Genomic DNA, 25,781 nt, shown 5'->3' with positions numbered 1-25,781 from the left:
GAGAGGCAGCGGCGAGGAGGCAAAGGGTGCCCCTCTGGGTCTCGCCGTGCTGGGCTGTGAGGTGGGGGTGCGAGGAGGACGGGTCGGACGTTTCGGGGTGCGGCACGGTCCCCATGCCCGCACCCCGCGGTGGGGACACACCTCGTCTCGCGGGCGTTGTGGAGGGGCAGCAGGGCAGAAGCGGGGCCAGGCCTGGCTCGGACGACGGGGCTCCGTGCCGAGGCCCTCGTTTCGGCCGCTGCTGCGGCGCTTTGGGCTCACGGTGCGGGGCGAGGGGTCTCGCTGCCTCGAGGAACCATTGAACGGCGAGGCCCCATGGTCTTCCGAGCAGTGCCCTCCTCCTCTTACTGAGGGGAATCTCCACAGGCCTTGCTCATAAAGTTAGGGCAATAGCTCCGGGAAAAATAACCCTGGGGTTTGATTTCAGCTCTATCCCACGGGGACTCTGCCCTAGGACAACTCCCATCCCTCTTCCTGCCGCCTGCGTTCCCCGTGGGGCCGGTGGCCCGCTGACAGCGAACTCCTGCCCCTCACCAGGGAAGGGGCCTTGGAGCTTTCGGCGGAGCGCAGGGACGGTGACAGCCCCCGTCATAGACCTGGTCCCGCGGGGCGAAGCAGTTTGCCCTCGCCCCGGGGCTTTGCCAGGACAGGTGCTCAAGCCCTATCCCTCTCTCCGTGGAAAAGACACCCAGGTCCCGGCCTGAGTCCCAGCGCTGCGAGGACCCGCTTGCTGTCCTAGAGCCTCGGCGGGGCGATGTGGGGGACACGCGGCTCCGCGGGGCGCCGGGAGCAACCGCGGGCCCCGACGGCGGAGCGGGGGGAAGCGGCAGCGGCCTTTGTGCGCCGCCGGCCCGGGGCCGCCCGGCTGCGGCCCCGCGGCTCTCCCGCGGCTCGGCTCGGCTCGGCCCGTCCCTCCCGCCGCTCAGCGCCGCGCACACGCCGCACTCTGCCCGGCGTGGTTCGTTATTGTTAATGGGCGAACAATAGGCACATCTGCCCTTTCTTCCAGCATAAAGGCACCTTAGCTAACGAGGGGGGCCGGCGGGTGGGCTCGCTTGTTCTTTCTCCTCCGCCTCCTTTTCTTTCTTTTTGGGGGAAAAAATAAAAGAAAACCAGCGGCATGTCTGGCTGCTCGGCGCCTCGGGGCATATGTTCGCCTTGCACCGCCGGGCACGCTCGGCATCCCCGGCGGGGGCTGCAAGGGGGCGTCCCCCCATCGCATCGCCTGGCCGGACCCCGCGGGATCCCTGGGGACGGAGGGGTGCGGGAGCTGAGCCGCACGGGTGACCCCGATCGGACCCGGAGCGCAGCGCCACGGGGCTCCCGCCGCCCGTCCCCAGGCCGGGCAGCGGGAAGTTTCCCCGGCGGGGCACCTGAGAGGAACGACACCCGGGACAGCGCGGGGGGACACGGCGGGCACGGCCCCCGCGGGCGCCCCGGGGCAGGGCGGCCGGAAGCTCACGGGTGAGGTTAGGAGGCTCCGCGCTCACGGAAAAACGCGGAGTCACCGAAGGGGCGGGGCGGGTGTCCCTGCTCCCCGCGAGCCCGGCGGGAGGCGGGGCGGCCCCTTTGTGCCCGGGGCGGGGGCTGTGGGGGCTGTGGGGGGCTGCGGGGGCCCGTCCGACCCTCGCGGGGCAGCGACACCCCCAACTCTGGGCGCCGCCGCGCGCGGCCCGCGCGCTTAAAAGCGGCGCTGACGTCACGGGGGCGGTGCCGGGCGGCGCGCAGGCGCGGTGCGGGCGGCGGCGGCGCTGCAGCTGCAGGAGCGGAGCGGGAGCGCGGCGCGCACAGAGAGCCATGGCTGGGGATGGCGAGGGACGCGGACACACACCCGCCGCGGCCGCGGCTGCGGGGCCCGGCCTGAGGGAGCGGCGGCCCTAGGACCGGCCCGGCGGCGCCAGCCAGCAGCGGGGGAGGGGGGGGAAAAAACAACCAAAAAACCAAAAAAACCAAATAAATACATTGCCACGAAATAATAATAATAATAAAAAAAATTAAAAAAAGGGAAAGGGAAAGCCAGCCAGCCAGCCAGCCCGGCAACAGCAGCAGCAGCAGCAGCACCGCCACCAGCCCGCAGCGCCTGCCCGCCTGCCCGCGGGAGCAACCGGCCGCCGCCAAGAGCTCCGGGACGCCCCGCCGCCCACCAGATAGATGTGCGGTCCCGCCGCCCGCACGGCCGACAATGAACGCGCAGCTGGCGATGGAGAACATCGGCGATCTGCACGGGGTGAGCCATGAGCCGGTGCCCGCCGCCGCCGACCTGATGAGCGGCAGCCCGCACCACCGGAGCGCGGTGGCCCACCGCGGCAGCCACCTGCCGGCCCACCCGCGCTCCATGGGCATGGCGTCCATCCTCGACGGCGGCGACTACCACCACCACCACCGGCCGCCCGAGCACGCGCTGACGGGCCCCCTGCATCCCACCATGACCATGGCCTGCGAGACACCCCCCGGCATGAGCATGAGCAGCACCTACACCACGTTAACCCCTCTGCAGCCTCTACCTCCCATCTCGACGGTCTCGGACAAGTTTCCTCACCACCACCACCACCATCACCACCACCACCATCCCCACCAGCGGATACCGGGCAACGTGAGCGGCAGCTTCACGCTCATGCGGGACGAGAGGGGTCTGGCGTCTATGAACAATCTCTACACCCCCTACCACAAGGATGTTACCGGCATGGGGCAGAGCCTCTCTCCGTTGTCTGGATCAGGCCTGGGGAGCATCCACAACTCCCAGCAAGGGCTGCCCCACTACGCTCACCCCAGTGCCACCATGCCCGCCGAGAAAATGCTCACCCCAAATGGATTTGAAGCCCACCACCCTGCCATGTTAGCCAGGCATGGCGACCAACACCTCACCCCCACCTCCGCTGGCATGGTGCCTATCAACGGGATCCCACACCATCCCCATGCCCACTTGAATGCCCAGAGCCACGGGCAGATCCTGGGCTCTGCCAGGGAGCAAAACCCTTCTGTAACTGGTTCGCAGGTCAACAGTGGAAGTAATTCAGGGCAAATGGAAGAAATCAATACCAAAGAAGTAGCTCAGAGGATCACCACCGAGCTCAAACGGTACAGCATCCCCCAGGCTATCTTCGCCCAGAGGGTGCTGTGCCGCTCTCAAGGGACGCTCTCAGACCTGCTGAGGAACCCCAAGCCCTGGAGCAAGCTCAAATCTGGCCGGGAGACCTTCCGCAGGATGTGGAAGTGGCTCCAGGAGCCGGAGTTTCAGCGGATGTCTGCTCTGCGGCTTGCAGGTGAGCCCACTGCGGGGTGGTCGGGGCAGGGCGACGGCGGCGGCGGGGCTCCGGGCCTGGGCAGGCCGCCCCAATCCCTGCCTGCCCCTGAAGAGCAGCCCCGACCTCTCCCCGCTCCCTCTCCCGGCTCCGCGCACCGGCACTGTCCGGTTCATGCACGCCGCGCTCCCGCCTGCCAGACAAAGCCGAGCTGGGGCTCGGGCTGCGCACTGCGGCGTCCCGGCTCTGCTCATTCCCCGGCCGGGGCGCACCCGCCAGGCTCGCCCGCCGCCGGTAACGGGGCGCCGCCGAAAGCCGCACCGGCGGGAGCGCTGCCGGAGCGCGGAGGGTGAGGCGGAAATGCTTGAATTGGCGGCTGAGCCCACGGACGGGGTGCGGGGCCCACGGGCGGGGTGCGGGGAAGTCCCGGTAATGCCCCGCCGAGAGGAGTCGTTCGGTGTGTCTGCTTTGTGTCGGGGGCGGCGGGCTCCGGTCGCAGCGGCTGGTGGGGCTCGGGGCCAGCGGCCCGTTCGGGTTAGGTGAGCTGGGACGGGGGTTTCGCACGAATGAGCCGAGCCCGGCGGATGAGCGGTGGCTGAGAAACGCTGTTGGCTAAAATCGTTAGATTTTTAAATTATTTTATTTTTTTACTGGTTGTAATTATCATTAGGCCGCGGAGTTTGAGTTTCGCGTAGATGTCTCTGCGTGAGACGAGCCGTCCGTGTCGCGGCTTCGCTGCTCCAGAGCTTCACCCCGCTCTCGGCACTTGCTGCCCGGTGTAGTTCCGAGCGGGTCCCGTATTGTCTGCTCGGACATGCCGTCCCAGTCCATACCTGTGCCCCGCCGCCCCAAACCCGCCCGTCTGCGCTCCCGGTGCAGAGCCCGCGTTTAATATACCGTGAGTGAGGGTTTGTTAATTAAGTGATAGGTCTCCATTAATTTGTCCCTGGAGAACGCGAGACAGTCAATCCGAGTTGGAGCCGGGGTCACTGATCCGTTTCACAGACAAAAATAAAGGAAGGGCCAAATCTTTCTCCTTTCAAAAGCACAACCGGTCTTGTGCTTTCGAGTACGACGACGGTGGGAATTTGGAACCGTTTCCCGAGCGTGCGAGGACGCGGCTGGGCCACCAGCGTGCTCCGTGCCTATTTTCAGCTAACCTACCCGTTCCTGAAACCTAAAGCAGAGCTAGGAAAGGCCCGGGGCAGGACCATCCTCCCCGGTGCCCGCCAGTGGGAGGACGTTGCTCTCTTTGGCTTCCACTCCTGCGACTCAGTTTCAAAGGTCTGAGTTCTCAGAAAATGCCCTCTCTGCCTTCCCTTCCTCAGCAGCCACCCCACCAGGAGAAAACCCTCGTCTTGCTGGTGCTACCCTGGAGAGGAGGATGGAGTTTGTGTTTCCAATATCCCCGTAACGATTGCTAAGGCGAACTTTCTTCGATTTGGAGCGTATTTTTACGACAATACGGTCGACCTGAATCTCATTTGCATAGATCGATACTGGAAACAACCCCTCGCTTCGGAGCCTGCTGGCATCCCTTCCCTGGCGCTGCCAGCCGGGAAGCATTGCCAGCCCCAGCTGCCGCAGGGCCGGGCAGGAGGGAGGTGGCCGTGCTCTGCCCAGCTGCCGGGTCCGGAGGGTCCCATTGTTCGCTTCTGCCCCCAAACCGCCCCTTCCTCCAACCACCTCAGCATAAACGGATCCCGGTAATCCCGTTAGAGAGACAAAGCCTCATTATTCCGCCTTCCCTTTCCGATGAAACCCGAAAGCTGGCACCTCGCAGAAACGTCTTCCCCGGGGCGAAACGGGGCTCGCAGCCCGGAGGGGGGGAGGGAAAAGACGCTCGCAGCCGGGCCCCCCAGGGCTGTCCCCGCGTACCGGGGGCTCCGCGGCCTCGCCCGGCGCTGCCCACCCGGGCGCAGGCAGCACGTGGGCATTTGCATAACGCTGCGTCCCAGCCAATGGGGGCGGCCCGGAAGCCCCCCGCCCCGCCCCTCCCCGCGCAGCCTGCGCGCCCCCGCGCTGCCGGAGACCCGCTGTATGTAAATGCATAAAGTATCGATTTTATTTTTCGTGCAGGTTTTTAATGTGCGATGATCTTACTAAGTGGTAAAAAAAAAAAAAAAAAAAAAAAAGATCTGCCCCGATTGATATTGATGTATGAACATCAATTCAAAATAACATAAATTACTGCGGCCGGCGCAAATTAAATTTCACTGTCCAAATTATAACTCACTCCAGGGCGTTTAGAGAATTATCAGGTAGATAAATACCCAGAACCGCCTTCATTTCTTCCCTTTCTGATTTCCTGCAGACAACAACCGGCAGGCAGTGAGGGGGATGGAGCCTGCTTATTTTAGGCCTCGCGGTCTCGCCTAGTACTTTATCTTGAGTATTTGCCCCTTCCAGCCATCCCTGGGGGATTCCTACCTCCCAGATTACAGAAGCTCCGACAAATAGAGGAAAAATTGGTAGTTACATGGAAGCAGGATTGAGGTCTTGACACTTCCTGGGCTGTCTCTTGAAATGTAAGCAGAACTGCTAATTGCAAAGCTGACCTCTTCCAGCCTCCATCTTATTCCTCCCATCTCCCTTCTCTTCTCTGTTCTCTTTTCCTTTGTCTGTCCCACTCTCTCTCTCCTCTCTATCACTGAATATTTATCTATTTGACCGTTTCTCTGTTAGTCTTCCCTACCTCCCCCCGCCTTCACTGACATTTGGAAGGGCTGCGAAGGGGCACCAAAAAAAATAAATACAATTAAAAGAAAAAGTACATCATTTGTTCAGCCTTCTGGGATTTAAGGGTGAATTTATTTCAGGTTACTTTCGTGTGTGTGTGTATGAGAGAGGAAACAAGAAGGGATAAGGAAGGAAAAAAAAAAAAACCCGACTCGTCTTGTTCAGGAAAAATAATCTGCTTCGAGCCATTTATTGTTAGAACCGCATCTGTCCACCAGTCCCGCACGGGCTGGCCGCAGGTCGGGAGGGAGGGCAGCGGCCAGGGAGAAACGCGGCAGAGACACGTTTCGGGAACGGACGAGAGGGGTATAAGAGACCCCAGGGCTCCTTAGGATCTGCTGCAAGGGGTGGCCGCTTCGCTGAGATGAGCCCTCTGAGCGAGCTCGTCCCGAAGAGCCCCTCCGTGGTGGGTCCCCGGGCTGGTGTTAGCGGCGAAGGGGCCGTGGGGGACCGGCGCTCAGGCAGGGGCTGGCCCGTCCTTCCAAAGCTGCTCGGTCTTTGCCTCCGACCTGACTGGTATTTTTCGTAGCTGCACCTTCTTTCCTTCTCTCCTCTTATCCTTTCTCCCTCCTGATGTGAATCCCGGCTAAGCTGAAGCCTTGGGAAGCCGGCGAGAAATTCTCGCCAAATTAACTGTAGAGAAATCGATGGAGTAATCAGAGCGTTTTCCACATTAAATATGAAATCTAATGACGCCGTTTGCACCTCTCGCCCGCCGCCGCCCCCGCGCTCTCCGGGAAGGTCGGGGCCGCCCCGGCCCCTGTGGCCTCATTAGGGGCTGTTTAATATTTACCCGGCGGGGACTTTGCATAAACGCATTTGCATCAGGGAGGCGGAGGGCATCGACCGGGGCCTTCACCGGCGACACTCCGAGCGCGACCGGGGCCCGGGGGACAGATCCTGCCCCTCCCGGCCCTGCGGACCGCCCGGACACCGCGGGGACGGCCCGAGCCTGGCCCCGCGCATCTTGAGCGGTGACAGCGGCGGGGTGCTTGGGCCGAGGCAAGGTGCCCCGTCCCGGTGGGATCGGAGAGCAGGAGAACAGTCCCCGTGATGCCCCCGGCGCGGTCGTGCCAGCCGCCGCAGCGCCCGGTGCGCATTCGGGGGAGCCTGGGACGCACTTGTTTGCCGGCCGTGTCCTTCGGCGGGATTGATTTACAGCCGCGTTTGCCCTTCGTTAATGTTTGCCCAGCGGGAGGAGGAGGAGCGGGGCCGGGCGAGCCGCGTTCCTCCACACTGGGCCGAGCCCGCCCCGAGCCCGTCCCCGCGCAGCCCCCGCCCCCGCAGCGCAGCTCGGCTCCTGCTTGTTTGTTCGTTCGTGCGTTCGTTCGTTTTGTTTGTTTGTTTTAATTACCCGCCGCGTGGTGGGGCGGCACTGGGGAGCCGTGTCCCGCTCCCACCCTCGCTGCCGTTTGGATGAAGCAGGCTCAAGGCAGGGCCGCTCCCGCCCGTGGGCACCGCTGGGGACGCCCCGGGGGTCTCACAGCCGGGTTGTGGGCGCGATGCCCGCCCCGACCGGCCGGGGCCACCGCGTCCCCCGCAGCCCTCGCTCGTCGCCCCTCTGTTCCCGGGGCCTCTGCGCCATCTACTGACCGCCGGCGGGCGGGAGCGTCCCCGGGCACCCCTCCTGCACCGGGCGGCGGCGGTGGCTTCCCGGGCCGAGAGGCGAAGGGTCCGGGGAGCCCTGCGGGTGGAGGGCCCGCTGCTGGCTCCGTCCGCTGATTCCCCGGGAGCGCAGCCCGGCCTGACTTCAGCACCGCGGACAGCGATCTCCGCCACGGACCGGCCCCGCCTCCGCCCCGGCGGCCCCGCTCCCGGGCGAGCCTCGCGGGGCCAGGCCAGCCCCTGCTCCCTGTTCATGGACGGGGCCGCCCGCAGCCCGGGCGCAGGTGCTTGGTGAGCTGCCCCGCGGCTGCCGGCCCCGATGGGGAGCAGCATCTCATCGATTGTACGCAGCGGCAGCCGGCAATTAGTGCCGCGGGACGCGCCGGGCTGGGCGGCCCCGCTGCGGCGGCGGCTCGAGGGGACCTGTTTGGGGGTGGGTTCCTTCGAACTGGTGCATGGTCAGAGGAGAAGCGAGCTCCCCCCAGCACGGTAATTTGCAAGACAGAGGGGTCGGGATGCCCCAGGAGGAGAGGAGAGGTGCGTGGCACAAGGACTGTGCCTGCCGCAGATGCCACCAGTGGGGACCATGGGCGCTGCCGGTGCTGCAGCTGGGTGCTGGCCTGTGCGGTCTGCGTTTTACAGGGCCGGAAAGGAGCTCGATAGTCGGATTGAGACAAAATCGTCCAGAAACGCGCAGGTCAGGTATGAGTCTGTGCTTGGGTTTGCCTGTACCGGCACTAAACGACAGGTTCTGCTTTACCTCAGACAGCCTTCACCTGTCTGTGTAGCCGAAGGGTTCGCATAAGCTCCACACAGGGGACAAGTTGGTTTCGAGGGAGTCCTAAGGTGGCTGAAGCGCAGGAGCTGTTGCTGATTTGCTGATGACTTTCGCCTGAAGACTGCAGGCATCGAAGGGAGTTTTTCCTGAGGACTGAGAGGGACCCGGCATGGCAGTGTGTCATGGTCAAATCGATAAATGTTGATTCACGTTTCAAACATAAATCTATCTGGATTAATCATACACGGACTGAGAAGTGACCGATGCTTGCAGACTGTCTTTGGAAACGCAGCTGACTTGAGCCGTTTTGTTTAAGAAGTCAGTTTTATGATGCCGAAAGCTTAATTTATAGGAACAATTTATTAGCTTAACAGTAGTTTTCATTTTTTCCCATTTTAGGGTGATAGGAAGTCTCAGTGGTGACATTTTCTGTACAGCCTAAAAGGCAATTAAAGCGCGATGGATGGATGCTGTTCCGCTGGTGTCCGAGGCAGCACCGCGAGCTGCTGCAGGATGTGGAGCAGGGCTCTGGCGTGTGTGGGTGCTGACTGGTGGAGCTAGAAGTGCTGCTGCTTCAGATAGTGAAAAGTATTAAATCAGATGGCACGGGGCGCTCTTCGTTAGTGCTTGGGTGCAGAAGCCACTGAAGTGAGCCCGCGCTCAGATTTTGGATATTTTGGTGATACAGAAGAATGCACACGTTGTCGCATGCATTACAAACTCGTCTGTAAGAAGGGACCCACAACTACTGAAGTTAATGCGGGCGGGTTTCCCGCAGCCCCTTTCCATCCCCTCCCCGGCACAGGCTGCCATACCGCTGCTCCGATGCCCTCCAAAATGGAGGAACTCCTTTATGTCATCACTGACACATTTATCGTTCATGTGAGACACATTTCGTTATTTTGAATATATTGGAATTAACTGAGAACTTAAAAACTGGGGAAGCGGGAGCCGGCAGTCAGGTCCTTGGGAACGGAACTAGGGAAGCTGCCCAGGTTTTTCAGTATGTTCAACCCTCAGTGTTCCAGTAAAGGTTTTGCAACAGATTTGCAGCTGCTCAGAAACTCCATTTTCGGCGGCTGCAGCAGAGCCCCAGGCTGGGACCGCGGGAAGGGACAGAATAACCCGGCTTGACGCCGAGCCGCCCGCGGGCGAATTCAGTCCCACGGCTACGAGCCGGCGTCCGCGCCCTGGTCTGTCCCGCGAACCCACGCGGGCGGGAGATGGGCGGGGCGGGGCGGGGCTGCTGGCGCTGCCCGGGGGAGGTGCGGGGCGGTGCAGCCGCTCCTTGACGGCGCGGGGCGGTGTGAAGCGGCACGGAGCGGGCTGAGGAGCGGAGCGGGCAGGTGCAGGGCGGACGGGGCGGAGCAGCGTGTTCCAGCTTGGGGTGTGCGGAGCAGAGTGCTACGGAGCGGCTGGCGCTCCCCGACGGGGCGGCGTGGAGTGGTGCGGTACGGAGCGGCAGCGCGGCTGCAGAGCGCACGGCGCGGTGCGGAGTGCACGGTGCGGTGCGATGCAGAACTCACGGCGCGGTGCGGAGCGGTGTGGGAGCCCGTGGTGCGGAGCCTATAGCGCGGTGCGGAGCGCACAGTGCGATGCGACACGATGCGGTGCGGTTCGATGCGATCCGGAGCCCACGGTGCGGTGAGATGAGGCGCGGAGCCCATGGCGCGGTGCGATGCGGTGCAGTGCGCAGCCCACGGCGCGGAGTGGAGCGGTGAGGTGCGGAGCGGTGCGGTGCAATGCGAAGCGGTTAGGTGCGGGTATCCACCTCCATGGGAGCGGTGCGGTGCAATGCGGAGCGGTTAGGTGCGGATATCCAGCATGGGACGGAGAGGTGCTGAGCGGTGCGGAGCGCACGGAGCGGTGCGATGGGATGCGGTGTAGTGCGGAGCGGTTCGATGCGGTGCAGAGCGCACAGCTCGGGCGGCGGGGAGCGGGGAGCGGGGGCCATCCAGCGGCCGGGGGCTGCCTGTGCCGCTGCGGCGTTGCGGGGGGGAAGCCGGACCCGGCTGACGCGATTAAAATATTGATGTAGTCGCAAAAATCGTTCATTAAGGCAATTTAATCTTTGCTATTAAATGTCCTTTCAATTCATTTGAGGTAATTAAGATGCAGTTTAAGTGATTAAATTCTAATTACTTATGCTAGACAAAGAAATATTTGTCACAGTAATATGGTTAACTAAAGACCCAGCTAGAGAAATTTAACATTTACTTCAAATGATACCGCAGGAAAATCGGGTGCTTTCCCGTGATTGATCCACTTAGCAACATATTCTATAACGGTGATGTCAACTCGCTGAAGTGGTTACAGATCCATCAACACCAAGTTTGTGTAAACCCCCCTATCCCCCAATGCTGAATCAGCGCTCCTCAGTCAGATTCACTTCATTATTCCAGGGGCAGCAAATTAAGGTCACTCATTTTAATACAGTGCACAGGAGTGAGGCGTTTGCCATTCTGGCTCAGCTGGGATCTGTGTGTTGGCAGGCTGATGTCATTCTGTGAGCTTCCCATATAGGAACGTGTGTTCATCTCTCTTTATGTTATGAAACAACAAAAGAGTATTCCCTGGATTTGATGACAGAGAAATGAGGCACGAATCAAAAGATCTCTGAGTATATGGAAACACCTGCACTCTTAATAGGCATAAATACAACTCACTAGAGAAAAAAGTGCAAAATGCTGAATGATGCCGGGGTAAAAAGAAATAATTTAATGTGGGCTCAGGCATTTCAGAATAGACAATATTCTCTTGAGCTGAAAGGGGAAAGCAACCAATTGGACAGCAAGCAATGACCTGTGTCACCCATGTGGGCTTTCATCACTAAAAAGGTGGGAAAGGCCTTATCTCGTGGTGGGTTGAAGTTTTTGGAAATGCTCTTTGAAGCATCAAAGCTGTCTACTACCTGCTACAGCAGGTTGCCACAAGTTGCCCCCACATGTGGAGACTGTCTCGCACAGCACCTTTCCAGAGCGATTCCATTTCCCAGACATCTTTGAAGGCCCTGGGGCAGTGAGAAGAAGGACAGGGCAGTACAGGGGACCACCAAATCATGATGTATCAGAGTGAATGTCACCCAGCAGCTGCAGTTATTCATTCGGGTCAAACAGATTTGCTTGGATTTAGTTCATGTGGTGACATCTACCCTCAGGTAACGTGTGTCTTATATACCCCTTTTCTTGTTTTCATATTTCCTTGTGTAAATTTTTTGATAATTGGGAAAGACCTGTCATCTGTGTGTCTCTCTGCACACTCCAGAGGTGTTATTCACATGATAAGGATGGAACTTAGCACACTTGATTATATATTATTGCCACCATGAATTTACCATAAACTTTTGACTACTTGTTTCCACTGAGCTGTTGTAGCCAGTGTGATTAGGACTATCTTTGGTGGTCAAAGTCCTTAAGCAGTTTCAGACTCCTACAGAAATACTGAAGCCTTTTCCACCTGAAGGTAGAACCTCTTTCAGAAGAATATCCTCCATTATACCCTCTAGGCTGTACCAGTGAAGAATTTTGACTCTCTAAAAATGTTATTGGATATTGTGTGGTGTTTCAAAACTGGAAGCAGATGATTTAGAGATTCCCGTGTGGACACAGTTCAGACTGTAGCTGAGTCACATCTCAACCTTTACAAGAGACATTAGAAAATATAACCTGATATGGGAGATATTAGAAAATACACATATAGAGAGACCTCTGGAAGGGCTTTTTATGTCTTTAAGGCAGTCCTGTACACATGAAGTTGGGATAACTAAAAAACTAGGCTTTGCGAGAGGAGGGGGAACAGATGATCACAAGCTTCTGAGAACTCTCTCAAGTCAGTCTAAAATATGCCTCCTTGTTTCTCCCATGGCACATATAGAAATGCAGAGCTTTTGTTGGCAATTCTTTGAGCTAGACTGCACCATTTCTTGGGGTTTTCCCACTCACAGGAAGGATGACTGCTCTAAACCCACAGTAACAAAGCTGTTGGCTTGTAAGCTCCCTATTGTTTTCTAGGAACCTTGCACTGGGATCTTTGAGAAAAGGGTAAAGCAGTTGTTTTTTTATTCCTGTCTGAAGCAAGTATAATGCTCATGGAGACTAAGGGTGAGATAATCTTCAAAGCTAAACCAGTCAAGTGAGGGTGGTGGCGAAGACCCCAGAGCTCAGTGTTGAGTTTACCTTCTGATGTGAAGCAACCAGAAAGTGCATCCTCAGGCAAGACAGAGCTGAGACTACAGTCATGAGAGATCCTCAATTCTCTTTTTTCCCCAAAATGAACATTTCAGCTACAAAACGGGTTCCTAGAGACTCCTTCTGCCCATAGTGTCCAGCTCAGCCTCCCAGCCACAGCACTAATTGGTGTCAAACAGTGTGAAATGTGATGGAAATTAGCATGGTGTGAACCTGCTCACAGGGAGCTGAACCAAGACCACTGCATCATCTCATGCAGGGTACTTGATGACCATCAAGTAATAATGGCTTGTGGTCAGCAGTGACCTAGGCCAGAGCTGGAAATGTGTCCCATCACCTCAGGGTGAAAGGTCCTGTATCCTTTGTTGGTGGCCAGCACACATCTCCTCTCCATGTCAACAGGCTCTGAATTCAGCATGGCTGGAGACATTGTTGTGCAGGTGTCCAGACCTTGCTGGTCTGGACCCACTCTGTGTGCAAACAGAGGGGAAAAGGACTCCCTGAAAGCAGAGACCCACCGTGTGAACTGGCTTCCTCCTCCACAGGGTGAGAAGACTCATTGCCAAGGCACCAGTGGGGCTGTACCCTCGCCTTCCAAAAGCAGCTGTGATGCCATGCTGTGGTGCACTCAGGCAGGCACACTCCCCTCCTGTTGTGCTGCATCCCTGCTCCTCTTCCAGCCACTTTGTACAGGCAAAATCCTGGCCGTGGCCATTGTGTGCACTTCTCCTGAAGCTGTGGGAGTTGCTGCAGGCAGCTGGTGAACACTGTGACCCTGGGAGTGCCTGCTGGTGTGCTTGTAAGGGCACAGCTCTACCAGTGCCAGGTCTGAAACCACCCAAATCCACCTTCTTCCTCAGTGTCTGTGCATTCAGTGATTGCACCACAGTGGGCCACCAGCTGAGCAATGCCTCTCACAGGGAGAGTTGCCCTCTGCCATCAAAACTAGCCACAGGGCTCGGGGCAGGGTTTGCCCAAGTAGAATTTTCTTTTGTTGTTCCCCCTGCTCCAGTGCCACTTTTCAAGAAAGGCAGCCATCAGAATTTGTGGTGATACTTTACTACATGCTCAAACCAAACCAGCAGATATCAGTTTTATTGAGAGCATTACCAGTTCCATTCTTTGTTTCTGGTTTATAGGAAGGAAAATTTGTGTTTGCCAGAAACAGCTAGGCACACGTGCACACACCAAGTGCTCCTGAAAATTGATTTATGGTAATCAGGGGTTTTGCCTCAGATTTTAAAAAGAAATCCACCCTCTAGGGATGAAAGGCTAGATCAAGTGTCAGGGTTAACACCTGAGCTTACTGTAATCTTGACTTTTAGACTGACCGAACAGTGTAGTTCACATCACAGGTGGGCAAAATATCCTCTTCACTGTCTTGACCTAAAGATGCAATTAGTGCATTTTCATAGGGGGCACAATCCTGCTCACACCTCTGGCAGAGCAGGACTGATCCCACTGTGCTGCACACAGGCAGGTGCTGCAGAAGACCATCGATAGACTGAAGCTGCAGAGGTGAGACCGCAAATCTGTACCAGGCACAGGCAGCTGGGCCTCAGATGTACAGACCTTACAAGGTTTGGCAAGTTTACTTGACCAAATCCCTTGGGTGACTTAGAAGGAACAAAGGGAGACAAAAATAGATTGATGGACTGTGTCAGGAGAATTGCAAGTGTCAAAAATATCTGTTGCTCAGGGCAGAGGAAGATGGAAGTGACTGGAACAGGCCAGAGTTCAGGAGTGGATTTATAAGGTTCCTTCTGTCACTGATAATATTACAATGTCATATCTGCACGTGTGTTGCCAGAGTCAGGGCGACTCTTTCTTTATCCTCTGCTTTGCTTTCTTCCTAACGAGATTTTCTTAAAAGGCTTTTTCAGAAGGCATCACATGGAGCATCACTCAGGCAGGGCAGCCCAGAGACAAAGCAGAGCTGTCTGCAGCAGGGAGCGAGGGCAGCCTGCAAGCAGGCGTTGCTGTGGGAGAGGTGCACCCCTCTGGGGAGCACAGCACCCCACAAAGCACCCGAATTCAGTGTCTGTGCTGTGGGAGGGTGTCTGTTAACGGTGCTCAAGGGCAAGGGGAAGAAAAGGACATCAGAGCAAATGACTGTTATTATTTTCTCCTACATAAAGTAAAACCAAGATGAAGTGTGCGATGAACTGTTATGAAGACAGGGTCTGGTGCTTTCCCAAAAAAGCATTTCAGTTGATGTCTCTGGAGCCTGCCCTCAGCAGACACCCTCACTGGCATGAGGGGAGGACCCGGACGGAGCAGGCATAGCTGCTGTGCCTGAGTGTGACTTGGCTCAGGCTGCTGTCCACCCTTGCAGTGTGAGCTGGCTCGTCTCTGTGCCTGCTCTGGATACACTCTCACGTTGGAGCAGATTTTATCCCATGGTGTACATTTGTTCTCTGGCAAGCTGGAAGCTACAATTTATTATTAAAATTGATTGGCTCCAGTGCAGGGAAAACGATCGCAAGGAAACCCTATTATGGTTTTTCATTATCGCCATTATTTATTTTTAAGTGCTATTAATATTCCTGAGTCTGGACAAGGCAGAAGATGAGAGGTGGTATCTACCCCTGCTGCTCACAACCCAAGGCCTGGCAGTGCTGTATCTGCAAGGGCTCTTGGAACAACCGAGCACGTTGGAAAGTTTTTGCCCTCAATCTGCCTCTGGCAAATGCTAATGGGAGTAGAGCTGAAAAAGAAACAAGTTTTGCATTGCCTAAAAATGATCCAGATACCAAAGCTGTTCCCAATCTCCCCAAGGTGGAAGAGAGCTCTGCAAGCAGTGCTGGGCAGGGACAGGTCCAGCATGTGGCTCAGCAGGCACCAAGGGGAGGGGAGGATCAGGGCTAAGCTGGGGGTCTCTGCTTGGCAGTCCCAACTTCACCCACTGGGGTGGGTGTGTCATGTCCAGCAAGGACTGAACCCATTCCATGTGGGTCTCTGTGTCTCAGATACAGTCCCACATTGCAACTGAGTCAATCTCTCTCTGAACCAATGCATCATGAGTCCTGAATCCAAAGCAGAGTTGCTCCAACTTGGATATGAGGACAAGAACTGACTTATTTCATAGGCTAAGCCAGAGTGTATCACCAGCTGTTCCCACCAGCTGTGAACCAAGCCGGAGGAAACCAACAGTCCAACGTGATAGTGTGTTAAAAAAATAAAGCTCACTCTGGTCTGCAGAATGAAGAGATGGCTCCCAGCTTTTATGGGGAGCACCACAGGAACCTCAATGCTCGCTTTCTGATGGGCTTGAGAAAAATGAAGTTTTATTCACAAAATACTGAAATGGGCTTATTTGTATCATAGACTGGATAGGTTTTATTTTTTTCTCCTCAGCAACGAGCACTTTTTTCTTACTTCTGTGATGTCTCTAGCAGTAATCATGTGGTCTCTGATACAACTGAAGTTGAGAAACAAGGTATATTGTAATTCTTGGGGCATTTTCTAAGGAAATAGCTGTTCAGGAATAATATATTTCAGGAAATGAGCACAAGTTCAGGAAGACAATGCAAAGTGGTTTCACAACAGATGGTTGTTTTTTTGTTATTCTGTACTATTTCAGAGAACTCATGTACTAGTTTGTGATTGAAGCCCCAGAGGCTCACATGGCTAATTGAGCTAGCTTTGTACCTACTGCTGTGACTGTCATTTGGGATGTGATGATTCAGTCTGAAGGACTGCACAGCGCTGACTTGGATCATGCTATTTGTGCCGTTAGGATTTTGTGACAAATTATGATCTGGACAGAGTGTCTAGGTGGAAGATTAAATTTGTTTAGTCTTGGAAAAAGGAAGGTGTAAACCAGTGTGAGCAGAAATTAAGCACTAGGCTTGTTAGAAGGGGCAGTAAAAGCTGGAGGCTGAGGCTGTTACAGAGCCAAGCTCCTGCAGCTGCTTTCCTGGGAATTTCTGACTGTCGAACAGTTAGAGGTGTAAAAAAGGCTGAGATGCTATTGGTATCTTTTTGCTCCTCATTCTTAATATTTGTCAGTAAATAACAGACTATTCTTGAAAAAATATTTTTAACTCTTGATTTGCCAATGTTAACTTCCAGTGGGGGTGCAGATTATTTCAGTGGGCACCAATCCCCACCGTGAATTCAGCAGTTTGACTTCAGCAGGGGCTTGTGTGCATGAGGAAACCTGTTTTTCAGCCCAGAAGCTCCCCAGTTTTACAGGTCAGGATGTAACTTCAAAACATTCTTCAAAGGTTTTCAGATAAAAATAACTCTTGAAGATATGAGTTTGGAATCCCAGGCTATTTGATTGATGTGTCATTACTTATGAAAGAACGTGTAGCTGGAATATATATTGTTAGGGAGCTCTTCAAAAGCTTCTCCTCAGAGTGGGCTGAGTCACCAGTGTTTTGGTCCCTTGGCCTCTCTGGGCCAGCAGAAGGAGCCTTTGCAGCTCCTGGATCCTGATCTGTGCAGTTCCTATTTCTCAAATACAAAAGGAATTTTTACACCTCCCTCGAGCAATTTTGTTACCAAGCTGGTGCTTGGTAACAATAGGATTTATAGGAAGAACCTTTGTAAAGTAATTTGCTGTTTTCATTCCAATAACCATGGAATAGGTGAAGATACTGCACAAAGTTCTTCATATGATCAGCATTGGTCTCCACAGAAACCAGGACTAGACAGGCTCAGAGACAGAACATTCATGTCACCTTCAGAAATACATCTCTCAATTGTTATTAAAGGACGTTGTTAGAGAATAAAAAGGGGAAACAGACAACTTCATACACTTCTGAAAGTGAGACAGAGGAGTCTGTCCTCCCAAAGAAGCCTTTATCTAGCAAAATGCTAACAAGATGAGCTGGCAAACAGTAAAAGGCTGACAGGGGGATCTGGGAGTCTTCCTCACATCCCCTCAGATCCTGCCTGGCAGGTGATCTGTGAGGCAGATTTCAAATTGCAAGCAACCTTCAATAATGTAGAGCAAAATAACATTCTGAAATGGAAAGGAGGGATGATAGATGAAATAAGGTGCAATTCTATAAAGAAAATTTACTATACCATTGTTTTTCATGTCAAAACATGTTTATTTTGTTCAGAATACATCTGCCTGTAGAACCCTGGTTTCTCACAGTTCTTTATTCCTTAGCAAAAAGCTACAGAAATGGATTGAAAGCAACTAATGAAGGTAAAAAATATGGGCAAGGTTTACTTTAGAATACAGTGTATTTCCCCTCTTCCTCATAGAGATATTAAATAGTTAAATTCCCAGCACTAGTGGGTGCTATCAAAGTGTAAGCTCTCAGTAATAGAATTTGCTGAGTTTTAACAGGCAACAACAAAGGTATTTTCTAACTTTTATTCCTCATACTTTTCACAGTTTATAATGAGTTAGAAAATTCAGTGTCACGCATCCTCTTCAAATTTGGAAGCTGACACGAATGGTCCTTTTTCCCTAGTTTGTCCTGTGCTGTGTGCCCGTGTGCTCCTCTGCCAGCCCTCTCTAACTGTCCTCCCCTTTCTTGCAGCGTGCAAGAGGAAAGAACAAGAGCACGGGAAGGATAGAGGGAATACACCCAAAAAGCCTCGGTTGGTCTTCACTGATGTCCAGCGTCGAACTCTACATGCAATATTCAAGGAAAATAAGCGTCCATCCAAAGAATTACAAATCACCATTTCCCAGCAGCTCGGGTTGGAGCTGAGCACCGTCAGCAACTTTTTCATGAATGCACGGAGGAGGAGTCTGGATAAGTGGCAAGACGAGGGCAGCTCCAATTCAGGCAACTCATCTTCTTCATCAAGCACTTGTACCAAAGCATGAAGGAATAACCACGAACTAAACCTCGGTGGAAAAGCTTTAAAAATAAATAAATAAATAAATAAATACAGACCAGGACCTCAAAATAGCAGGTTTATACTTAGAACTATTTGAAAAAAAATATTTATAAGTCCAAAGAAACCAAAGACTTATTTCACCTGCATTATGACTTTGTTCTAAGACACACACTTTAGTAGGATGACGACTTGCGAAAAAACAGAGAGGAAGAAGAAAGCGAAACGGAGGGAACAAAACAGAATGCAAAGAGAAGAGAAACAGACCACTGGTCTTACACCTTTGCCCATTATCATCTTCACCATACTTGGCTGTTTAGTGGTTTGGAGCATAGTGATTTCCTGTCATTGAACAGACATCTCTGGATACAGCTCTTCATTTCCACAGCAATTGCCATGAAGGTGTATAGTGTATCTGTACTGCGTACACACCGGTGGTTAGGGACTTAGTCAGGGCTGGTCTTCAGAGAGGGTTGTGCCATGGCACAGCTGACAGAGCGTGGAGTCGTCTGAATTCCTTTGAACGGTAGTGTGATTTTTGCTGTTTCACAGTTTGAACTTAAACCGGTGCAACGCCCGGGAACAAGTTCAAACTAGGCAAAGAAATTTTGAATGGTACCTAAACCAGTGCATTCTCTTTGTTTGTTAAGGAATGTTCAGATTTAAAAAAGGAAAACTATTCCATCCATAAAAAAAAAAAAATCGACTAGCTACCAAAGAACACATTTAATAATTATATTGCAGGTATTTTATTGCAATGATTTTAATATTCCAAAGCTATTTTTACACAAAATACTATGTAGAGTTATAGGTATAAACTAATCTAACTGTATAACACATAAAACTTGTAATCAAGACTGTTATTTGCAATTAGTAAAACCACATTATCGTTTCTTTCCATGATTGGCAAGAAAGAATGTCACCCGAGGAGATTGCAGCCCCTGGCAGAGCACAGGTGCTGAGGATGGGATGCTGCTGCCGTTGAACTCAGTGGGCCTTTTGGTCCCTGACTTCAACGGGAGCGAAAAAAAAGGAGCCACGTGTTCCAGCCGTGTGTGAGGCTGTGGGAGCCGCCGTGCTGCATCCCCAGGCGCTCTCCCAGGCTGGCAGAGCTGGAAGCCCGGCGCGAACCGTGCGCTGTATTTCAATGTGGCTCAGCTCTGCCATCTAGCCTGCGAACAGGAGACCTGAGGCACTCAGTATGCGAAAATGAAACGAATTGAGAGATGCAAAACCACAGGGCTCAGTGTCTGATCAATACTCATTGACATTAGTGAGCTTTTTTTTACCTATTGACTTTACCAGGCAAAGGAATAGTAATAGCTTCGAAGGCTTGTGGTCTTTTCCTATTGAAAACAGTGGTACAACATCAGTTAATGCTGGTGGGAAGAGCTCCAAGAGGAGCTCTAGTAGTGCTTTTGGAAGGAGAAATTGTGATCCCTCTGAATTCAAGAGCAAAATTCCCATGACACTGAGATACAGCCTGATGTTTTGTGGCTTCGTATCTGTGTGTAGCAGGCTGAGCTTTTGTCCCATGCATTCTTTCTTGCTCATCTATTAGTCAGGATAATGCATGAAATAGTTTAAAGTTTGTAGCTGAAAAGCTTTATATGCTCTGTTGCTAACAGACCCATAGGAGAAAAATCATCCCGTTCCTACTCTGATAAAATTAAAAACAAAAGAGTGCAACATCTGCATATTAAATTTTAGTGTAAGGGGAAAATAGACTTTAAAAACCATACATGTGCCTGTTAGATTTCTAACCGGTGTTTCAAATTACTGTAGTAATTATACTAGGTATATTAAATTCCAAAGTAACCAAATATGCAGTCATAGGCCCAATGCAAGGACTAGAAATAGGTAATCTTAATTACAACCTTTTTTTTTCATTAAAAAAAAAAAAAAAGGAAAATTCAAGGTAAACTAGAATCCAAACACTATCAACTGTACCAGATACTGGTTTGGGGATGAAGCCCACTCAAAATACCAGTGACACCAAAGCTAAGCAACTTTGTAGCACCAGTTACTTCCCAAGAGGACAGGGTCTAGTGAAGGTAATTTCCACTAAGTGTTTAGAATACAGATGAAATATCTCTTTATTAAAATAAAGTAAAATAAAAACAAGATTTTTTTGGCATTCAATATTTCTCCATATTTCAGTATGTTAAACCCACTTTAAGGCTCACAAAGCAATTGTCTAGGAAAACGGAATCTGATCTGGGAGTTTTTTGAGTCTCTAGCTTACCTTAAATTTTAGCAAGCTTTCTTTTGAAGTGTTCCATCCCCACTGAGACATTGACATGGCATCCTTAGTAAGCTCACATATAAAGAACCTTATGAATGCAGTCTCACTAGTGTAAGGTTAATAAAGGACAGTGATAACTAACGGTTTAGTTTTTTCCAGCAAACGCTGCTTTGTAACGTACCTATAGTTTAGAAAAGAAAGCCTTATTTATTTAAAACTTGAGAATTTAAAAATGCAGGGAAATTCAAAGTACATTGCCGCATTTTTTAGTATTTTCATTGTATTGTCTTTATAGACTACTTGCTGAAACCAAAGAGAACTTTCATACCAGCATTAAATTTGCACCCAATATGCAATTTCAGGATCTCTGATACAAACACATGCAAGCCCCTAAGTAGGACTGTGTATATGTACATGCACACACATTTTTGTGGGGTGTATGTATGTATACATGTGCACACACACGTCCACACACACTAAAACTGATGCACAAGTTATAGCTTTTAAGTGTTTTGGGTTTTTTACATGTCTGTTTAAGTATATATAAACCTTTTGGTTTTCTATAAGCCATTAGGAACAAACCACTCTTCCCATAAGCAATATGCGCCTCATACTCTGAATAGGCAAAGAACACACTTTTCTTTGATTGCTTTCAAAACGTGAAGCAAATAACTATGGAACTGCTCATTCTACCTGTAAAGCTGTGTTACCTCTGAGCAGACTGCCCAGCTGCACCGACTGAAGCATGGACAGGTTACCTGGTGCTCCCTGGCTCTGACTGGTGCCATTACTCAACAGGGCACCCTTGAAGGGGAGCTTCTTCTAATGCTGCGTTTCACATTACACAAGAAACCTGTCTCTGTCCTATTAGTGTCAGTCTTTTGGTTCATTTCATTCCTGACTAAATGGAAGTTAGTTTCAAATGCAACAAAAAGCATCTAAAACTCTGCCAGGAAGGGTTAGGAGAGGGAACAGAACCTGAAACAGTTTTGGAGCATCAGGAGATGAGGCTTCAGTCAAAGGTGACCCCACGGGCAAGAGGGCATTAGGAACATGCATTCAGCTCACAGGCTGCATCCAAAACTGACCGCAGTGACCCACAAGGGGAGGCTGACCAAGAGGTGAACTGTCCACATCCATTCCCATTGTAAATGGCATTATTAGATTTCCAGGAAAATAAAAACAGAAACAACAAAAAAAAACCAAACAAAAAAATCCCCATTCAGACCGACTCACACCACTCTGTTAGCCCTGCATGGCTTCCCAGGGCCGCAGCCTCCTCTCCTTACTCAGGTAAAGCAAACCCAACCAGAGCGAGCCAGCCAGCAACGGGGCTTTCGCTTGAGAAGTTGCTCCTGCACAACCAGTGCCAGGAGCAAATTCCCAAGCAGCTGAGTGGCCAGGGGTGCCCTGGCATGAGACCAGCCCCAGGGCTGCCCATGGGCACCACTCTTCTCCTGAGATTTCAGGATAAGGACGTGGTGGTGGTGGGCGCTGTCCCAGGGGCTGCTGCTGCCCAGAGGGCTCGGAAACACTGCTGAGCTTATACCAAAGAGTCTTAGGACACCTCTCCTCACCTGAGTTGTAAACAAGACATTTTTACCCCCAAAAACAGTCCTTCTTTCTACTACTCTTCCTCCTATCCTCCTCCTCTTCCTCCTCCTTTGTACATAGGGATGAAAACTATGCATTTAGCAAACAAAGAGAAAGCACTTACCCTTTTCTATCTCACTGCGTTTGGGTGCATTCAAAGGCCCAGGGGCTAATTTTGAGACTTTGCTTAGCCTCCTGGTTTATTATTGTGGTGTGGTTAGCTTTACAATACATTTGGTAACTATTTGCTAAAGACAAAGAAGCAAAAGGTAAGGAATAGCTACTTCCACGTGTTAAAAAAAAAAAAAAAGAAAAAAAAAGAAAAAAAAGTGTGTAAAGATCTACTATTTATAGTGTGAACCAAAGACGCTACCTCACTCGATTTCCATTGGTGATTTTAATCACATGATGATACCAAAGAATACCAAAGATTTTTCATGCACGGCCTTGGTCTGGAAAGGGAACTCATCCTCCTTCTTACCTCCATTCCCCTCATCCCCCTTCTTCACCTTCACTCAGTGTGTAACCTTGTCTTCATTCTTAGTGGTAATGCTAATAACCTTACGAATACTTCTCTTGCTACAACTGCTACTACTGACGATGATAAGGATAATAATAATAATAATAAAGCTCTAGGCAAACATGTTGCAAACTTTGTAAACTCATAGGACGAGTGCCTTGCTTGAACCAAAGTGTTAAACCGCTGTTGACCTCTTTATCTCTCACCTTATACTCTTTGAATACCTCAGCCTGTTAGAAAGGCCACTAATGAAAAAAAGGAATAATTCTTCACCGTGGTGCTTTTTGCCGTGCAACCATGCAATGAAACTTTCTTTGATACCAAAGGAAAATGTTTTTTTCCACTTTCTTGCTGACAAACCAAAGGTTCCCTCTTCTTTCCCCCAAAGCAGCTTGAGTCCCTCAGCCCAGACAGGCCGTGCATCGCTTTTACCAATTCCTCCAAATACCTCATAGTAATAAATCTTTAGGGTTATGTTGTATAGAGAGTCTATGTGATAAGGCAGAACTTACTAGTTTGATAATTGTTAAGGTTACTTAAAAAAAAGCTTTATAATTCTTATTTATTTTGTAGGGGTTGTTTTGTTTGTATATTCCTTTTATATTGTTTGGTTTGGGTGTCTTCTTTTTTCCTTTTTTTTTTTTTTTTGGCAGAACTTCTCTGTTATACTCAAGGAAGATCTTATTCCTGGGAATGTTTCAAAGTGGGTAAAGATCGCTGTTTGCAATGAATGCAAGAAAGGGAAACATGGCTTTGATTACTTTTGTTTCAACTAGGATACTTTGTGTTTGCTAGTTGATGTTCTTTTCACAGGGTAAAAAAAAAATATTCTCTGCTGTGATAAATGGTTCCTATTTTTTCTCTATAATGTGCTGTGACTTTTAATTTAATTACCTTTTGTATACACTTATTTAATCACTGCTTTAATTTATGACTATGTAGTTTTAAAAAAAAATTGTATATAGTAGATTCAAAAATGGCCAAAGCTTTATGTTACAATCTTTTCATTCTTGATGCTGAGATGAACTGAAGGAGAGTGCTTCTCTTGACTGCAGGGTGTATCTTCAGCCTTGTCTTGGCATGCACTTCCACCTGTGTTACAAACACTGCCAGGTTACCCCCTCCAGGCCTCCCTTCCCCCCAACTTGTACATGCCAAAATGAGTGTTTCAAGGTAGTACTTTTGTCACTTAGGAAGCAGAAAGACATTATTAGTGTGTTTTTTCTTTAATTTATTTGTCTTTTTTCTAGAAAGGTTGCTTTGTGGGTGAGACCCACACATCCAAAGAATTTAAAAAGTCGTTTAATGTTTAAAAAGCACTGGCATTTGTGAGAGATTTTGCTGAGTTTTTGTTTTCCTTCGCCATTCGCACGGGTAGCGCAAGCAAGCGGCGGGCGCAGGCCTTGGGAGAAAAGCTGACTTGACTCTGGAATCCTTGCTCACGGGAAGGCCTTTGCGGCGGGCGATGGGATGGCGCGGGTTTGGAGAGCTCTCCAGGGTTAGGGCCACCTGCGGGACACCACCGGGTCACCTGCTCTCCAGCCAGGGCCTGCAGGGGACGGGACAGGGTCCACGGGGCACAGCTGAGTCCCCCAAGAAGCTGCAGCTTCATCCAGGCAGAACTGTGGTGCCTCCAGGCTGCCTTCATCCAGGCAGAACTGTGCAGGTGAGCACAGGGGGAGCTGTGCTGTGTCCCTCCCAGGGGCCCAGGCACAGCCCCTGCCCCGGTACCCCCACATCTCGAGGGACGACAAGGCGGTTTTGAGTCAAAAAGCAAAAAGAAAAGGGTAATGACAATGATAATTCTGCAAAGCTGATGATGGCATCATGGCACAGAGAATAGGATGCCACTCGCCTGTGTTTTATTTTGCATAAAGAATAGGTTCTGTTTCAGCTGAGTGTTGTGTGCTGACACAGTTTGTGATGGCTGTAAATATTTCCTTTCCCATGCAGTAGGTGAGCCCCAGGTGTACCTCATTTTCCTTTGAGGGGATAGTGAAGGGGTTGAGGGAGGGAAGGACAAGGGCAGGGTCTAAGCTTTTGGTCAGAAGTTACACTTTCTAGGTACATTTTTTATACTTCAAGTATTGAAATGGGGCAATAAAGACGCTCTGAAATGCAGGATCATTAAATGGTCTGTTGTTGTGCATTGGCTCAGTGTCTGCTTTTAATACAGGAGCTAATGCTGTGCAATGAGTTACGCTTCACGTGGAGGGGGAGGCAAAGTATTAGTCTGTGAATCCAGCATGAGCCATCGAGCCCTGGACAAACTGTGCTTAGGGAGCCGCGGTTTCCTGTCCTGTTCCGGTAGTTTGGTGTTTCACGGAATGTTCTGCATTTACTGCATTTACCGCATCCTCACTGTGGGGCCGCGTTAGTTTTGCAGCCTGGACGACAGGGAATGTAGGGTACAGCCTTGTCTTTGACTCGCTCGGGCCTGCGCACCCCCGCCCGCAGCCCGGGACCCCCGGCACCCCCCGGACCCCCGCCCGGCCCGCCCTCCCCCGGCTCCCGCCGCAGAGGGGGCGACAGAGACAATCACAGGTCCCAGCTCCGTAGGGGTAGGAAATCTCCCCAGAGCAAGCGGGAGTTCTTCCAGAGCAACGGAACAAAACCAAAAAAAAAAAAAAAAAAAAAAAGAGGGGAAAAAAAAAGAAAAAAAAAAAACCCGCAACGAAAACAAAGCGAAGATTTTGCTAAAGCCCTTTGCTGCCATCTTTAGTTCGCCCATTAGGAAGCAGCAGTAGTTTATGCGTTGCATCTGCATTTCAGACTAAGTGATTATTGTACCTAATTACAGTTGATTGCTGATATTTCCTCACTCTCTCTCTTAGTCAAGCGCTTCTTCTGTATTTTTGTGTGTAGCGATGACAAGTGCAGTGCGCTAGGCATTGCCCTGGGTTGGGTATGAGTATCTCCTGTACTGCGTTAAGATTTCCTTAAGTTACTTTTTTTAAGCTTTGCTACTGTTCTCACTTTATGCCGTGCAATATCATCTGCTGTGTTTGCTAAGCGAAAAGGAAAAAAAAAAAAAAAAAAGAGAAAAAGAAAAAAAAAAGAAAAA

The 25,781-nt window shown here is 51.5% G+C and overlaps 1 protein-coding gene across 4 annotated transcripts; it reads left to right on the top strand.

Moving 5' to 3' along the window:
* The first annotated feature begins 1,957 nt into the window (after positions 1 to 1,957).
* On the top strand, positions 1,958 to 25,371 carry ONECUT1 (one cut homeobox 1). Of its 4 annotated transcripts, XR_003527836.1 has the most exons (3): positions 1,959 to 3,263; positions 3,913 to 4,140; positions 4,571 to 4,653. XR_003527836.1 is itself a non-coding variant. In XM_027644528.1 (2 exons), the coding sequence occupies exons 1-2, from the start codon at positions 2,183 to 2,185 to the stop codon at positions 4,654 to 4,656; spliced, it is 1,164 nt and encodes a 387-aa protein (XP_027500329.1). In that variant the 5' UTR covers positions 1,958 to 2,182; the 3' UTR covers positions 4,657 to 5,078. The 4 variants fall into 4 exon arrangements, 3 of the variants coding, with proteins under 3 accessions (XP_027500329.1, XP_027500328.1, XP_027500327.1); XM_027644528.1 differs by lacking the exon at positions 3,913 to 4,140 and having other exon boundaries at positions 1,958 to 3,263; positions 4,574 to 5,078; XM_027644527.1 differs by lacking the exon at positions 3,913 to 4,140 and having other exon boundaries at positions 1,958 to 3,263; positions 4,571 to 5,078.
* Positions 25,372 to 25,781: the final 410 nt, after the last annotated feature.

Source organism: Corapipo altera, unplaced genomic scaffold (genome assembly GCF_003945725.1).
Source record: "Corapipo altera isolate COAL_440 unplaced genomic scaffold, ASM394572v1 50, whole genome shotgun sequence".
Taxonomy (NCBI): domain Eukaryota; kingdom Metazoa; phylum Chordata; class Aves; order Passeriformes; family Pipridae; genus Corapipo; species Corapipo altera.
The sequence above is the reverse complement of the archived record's forward strand: the minus strand, read 5'-3'. Positions and strand labels throughout refer to the sequence as shown.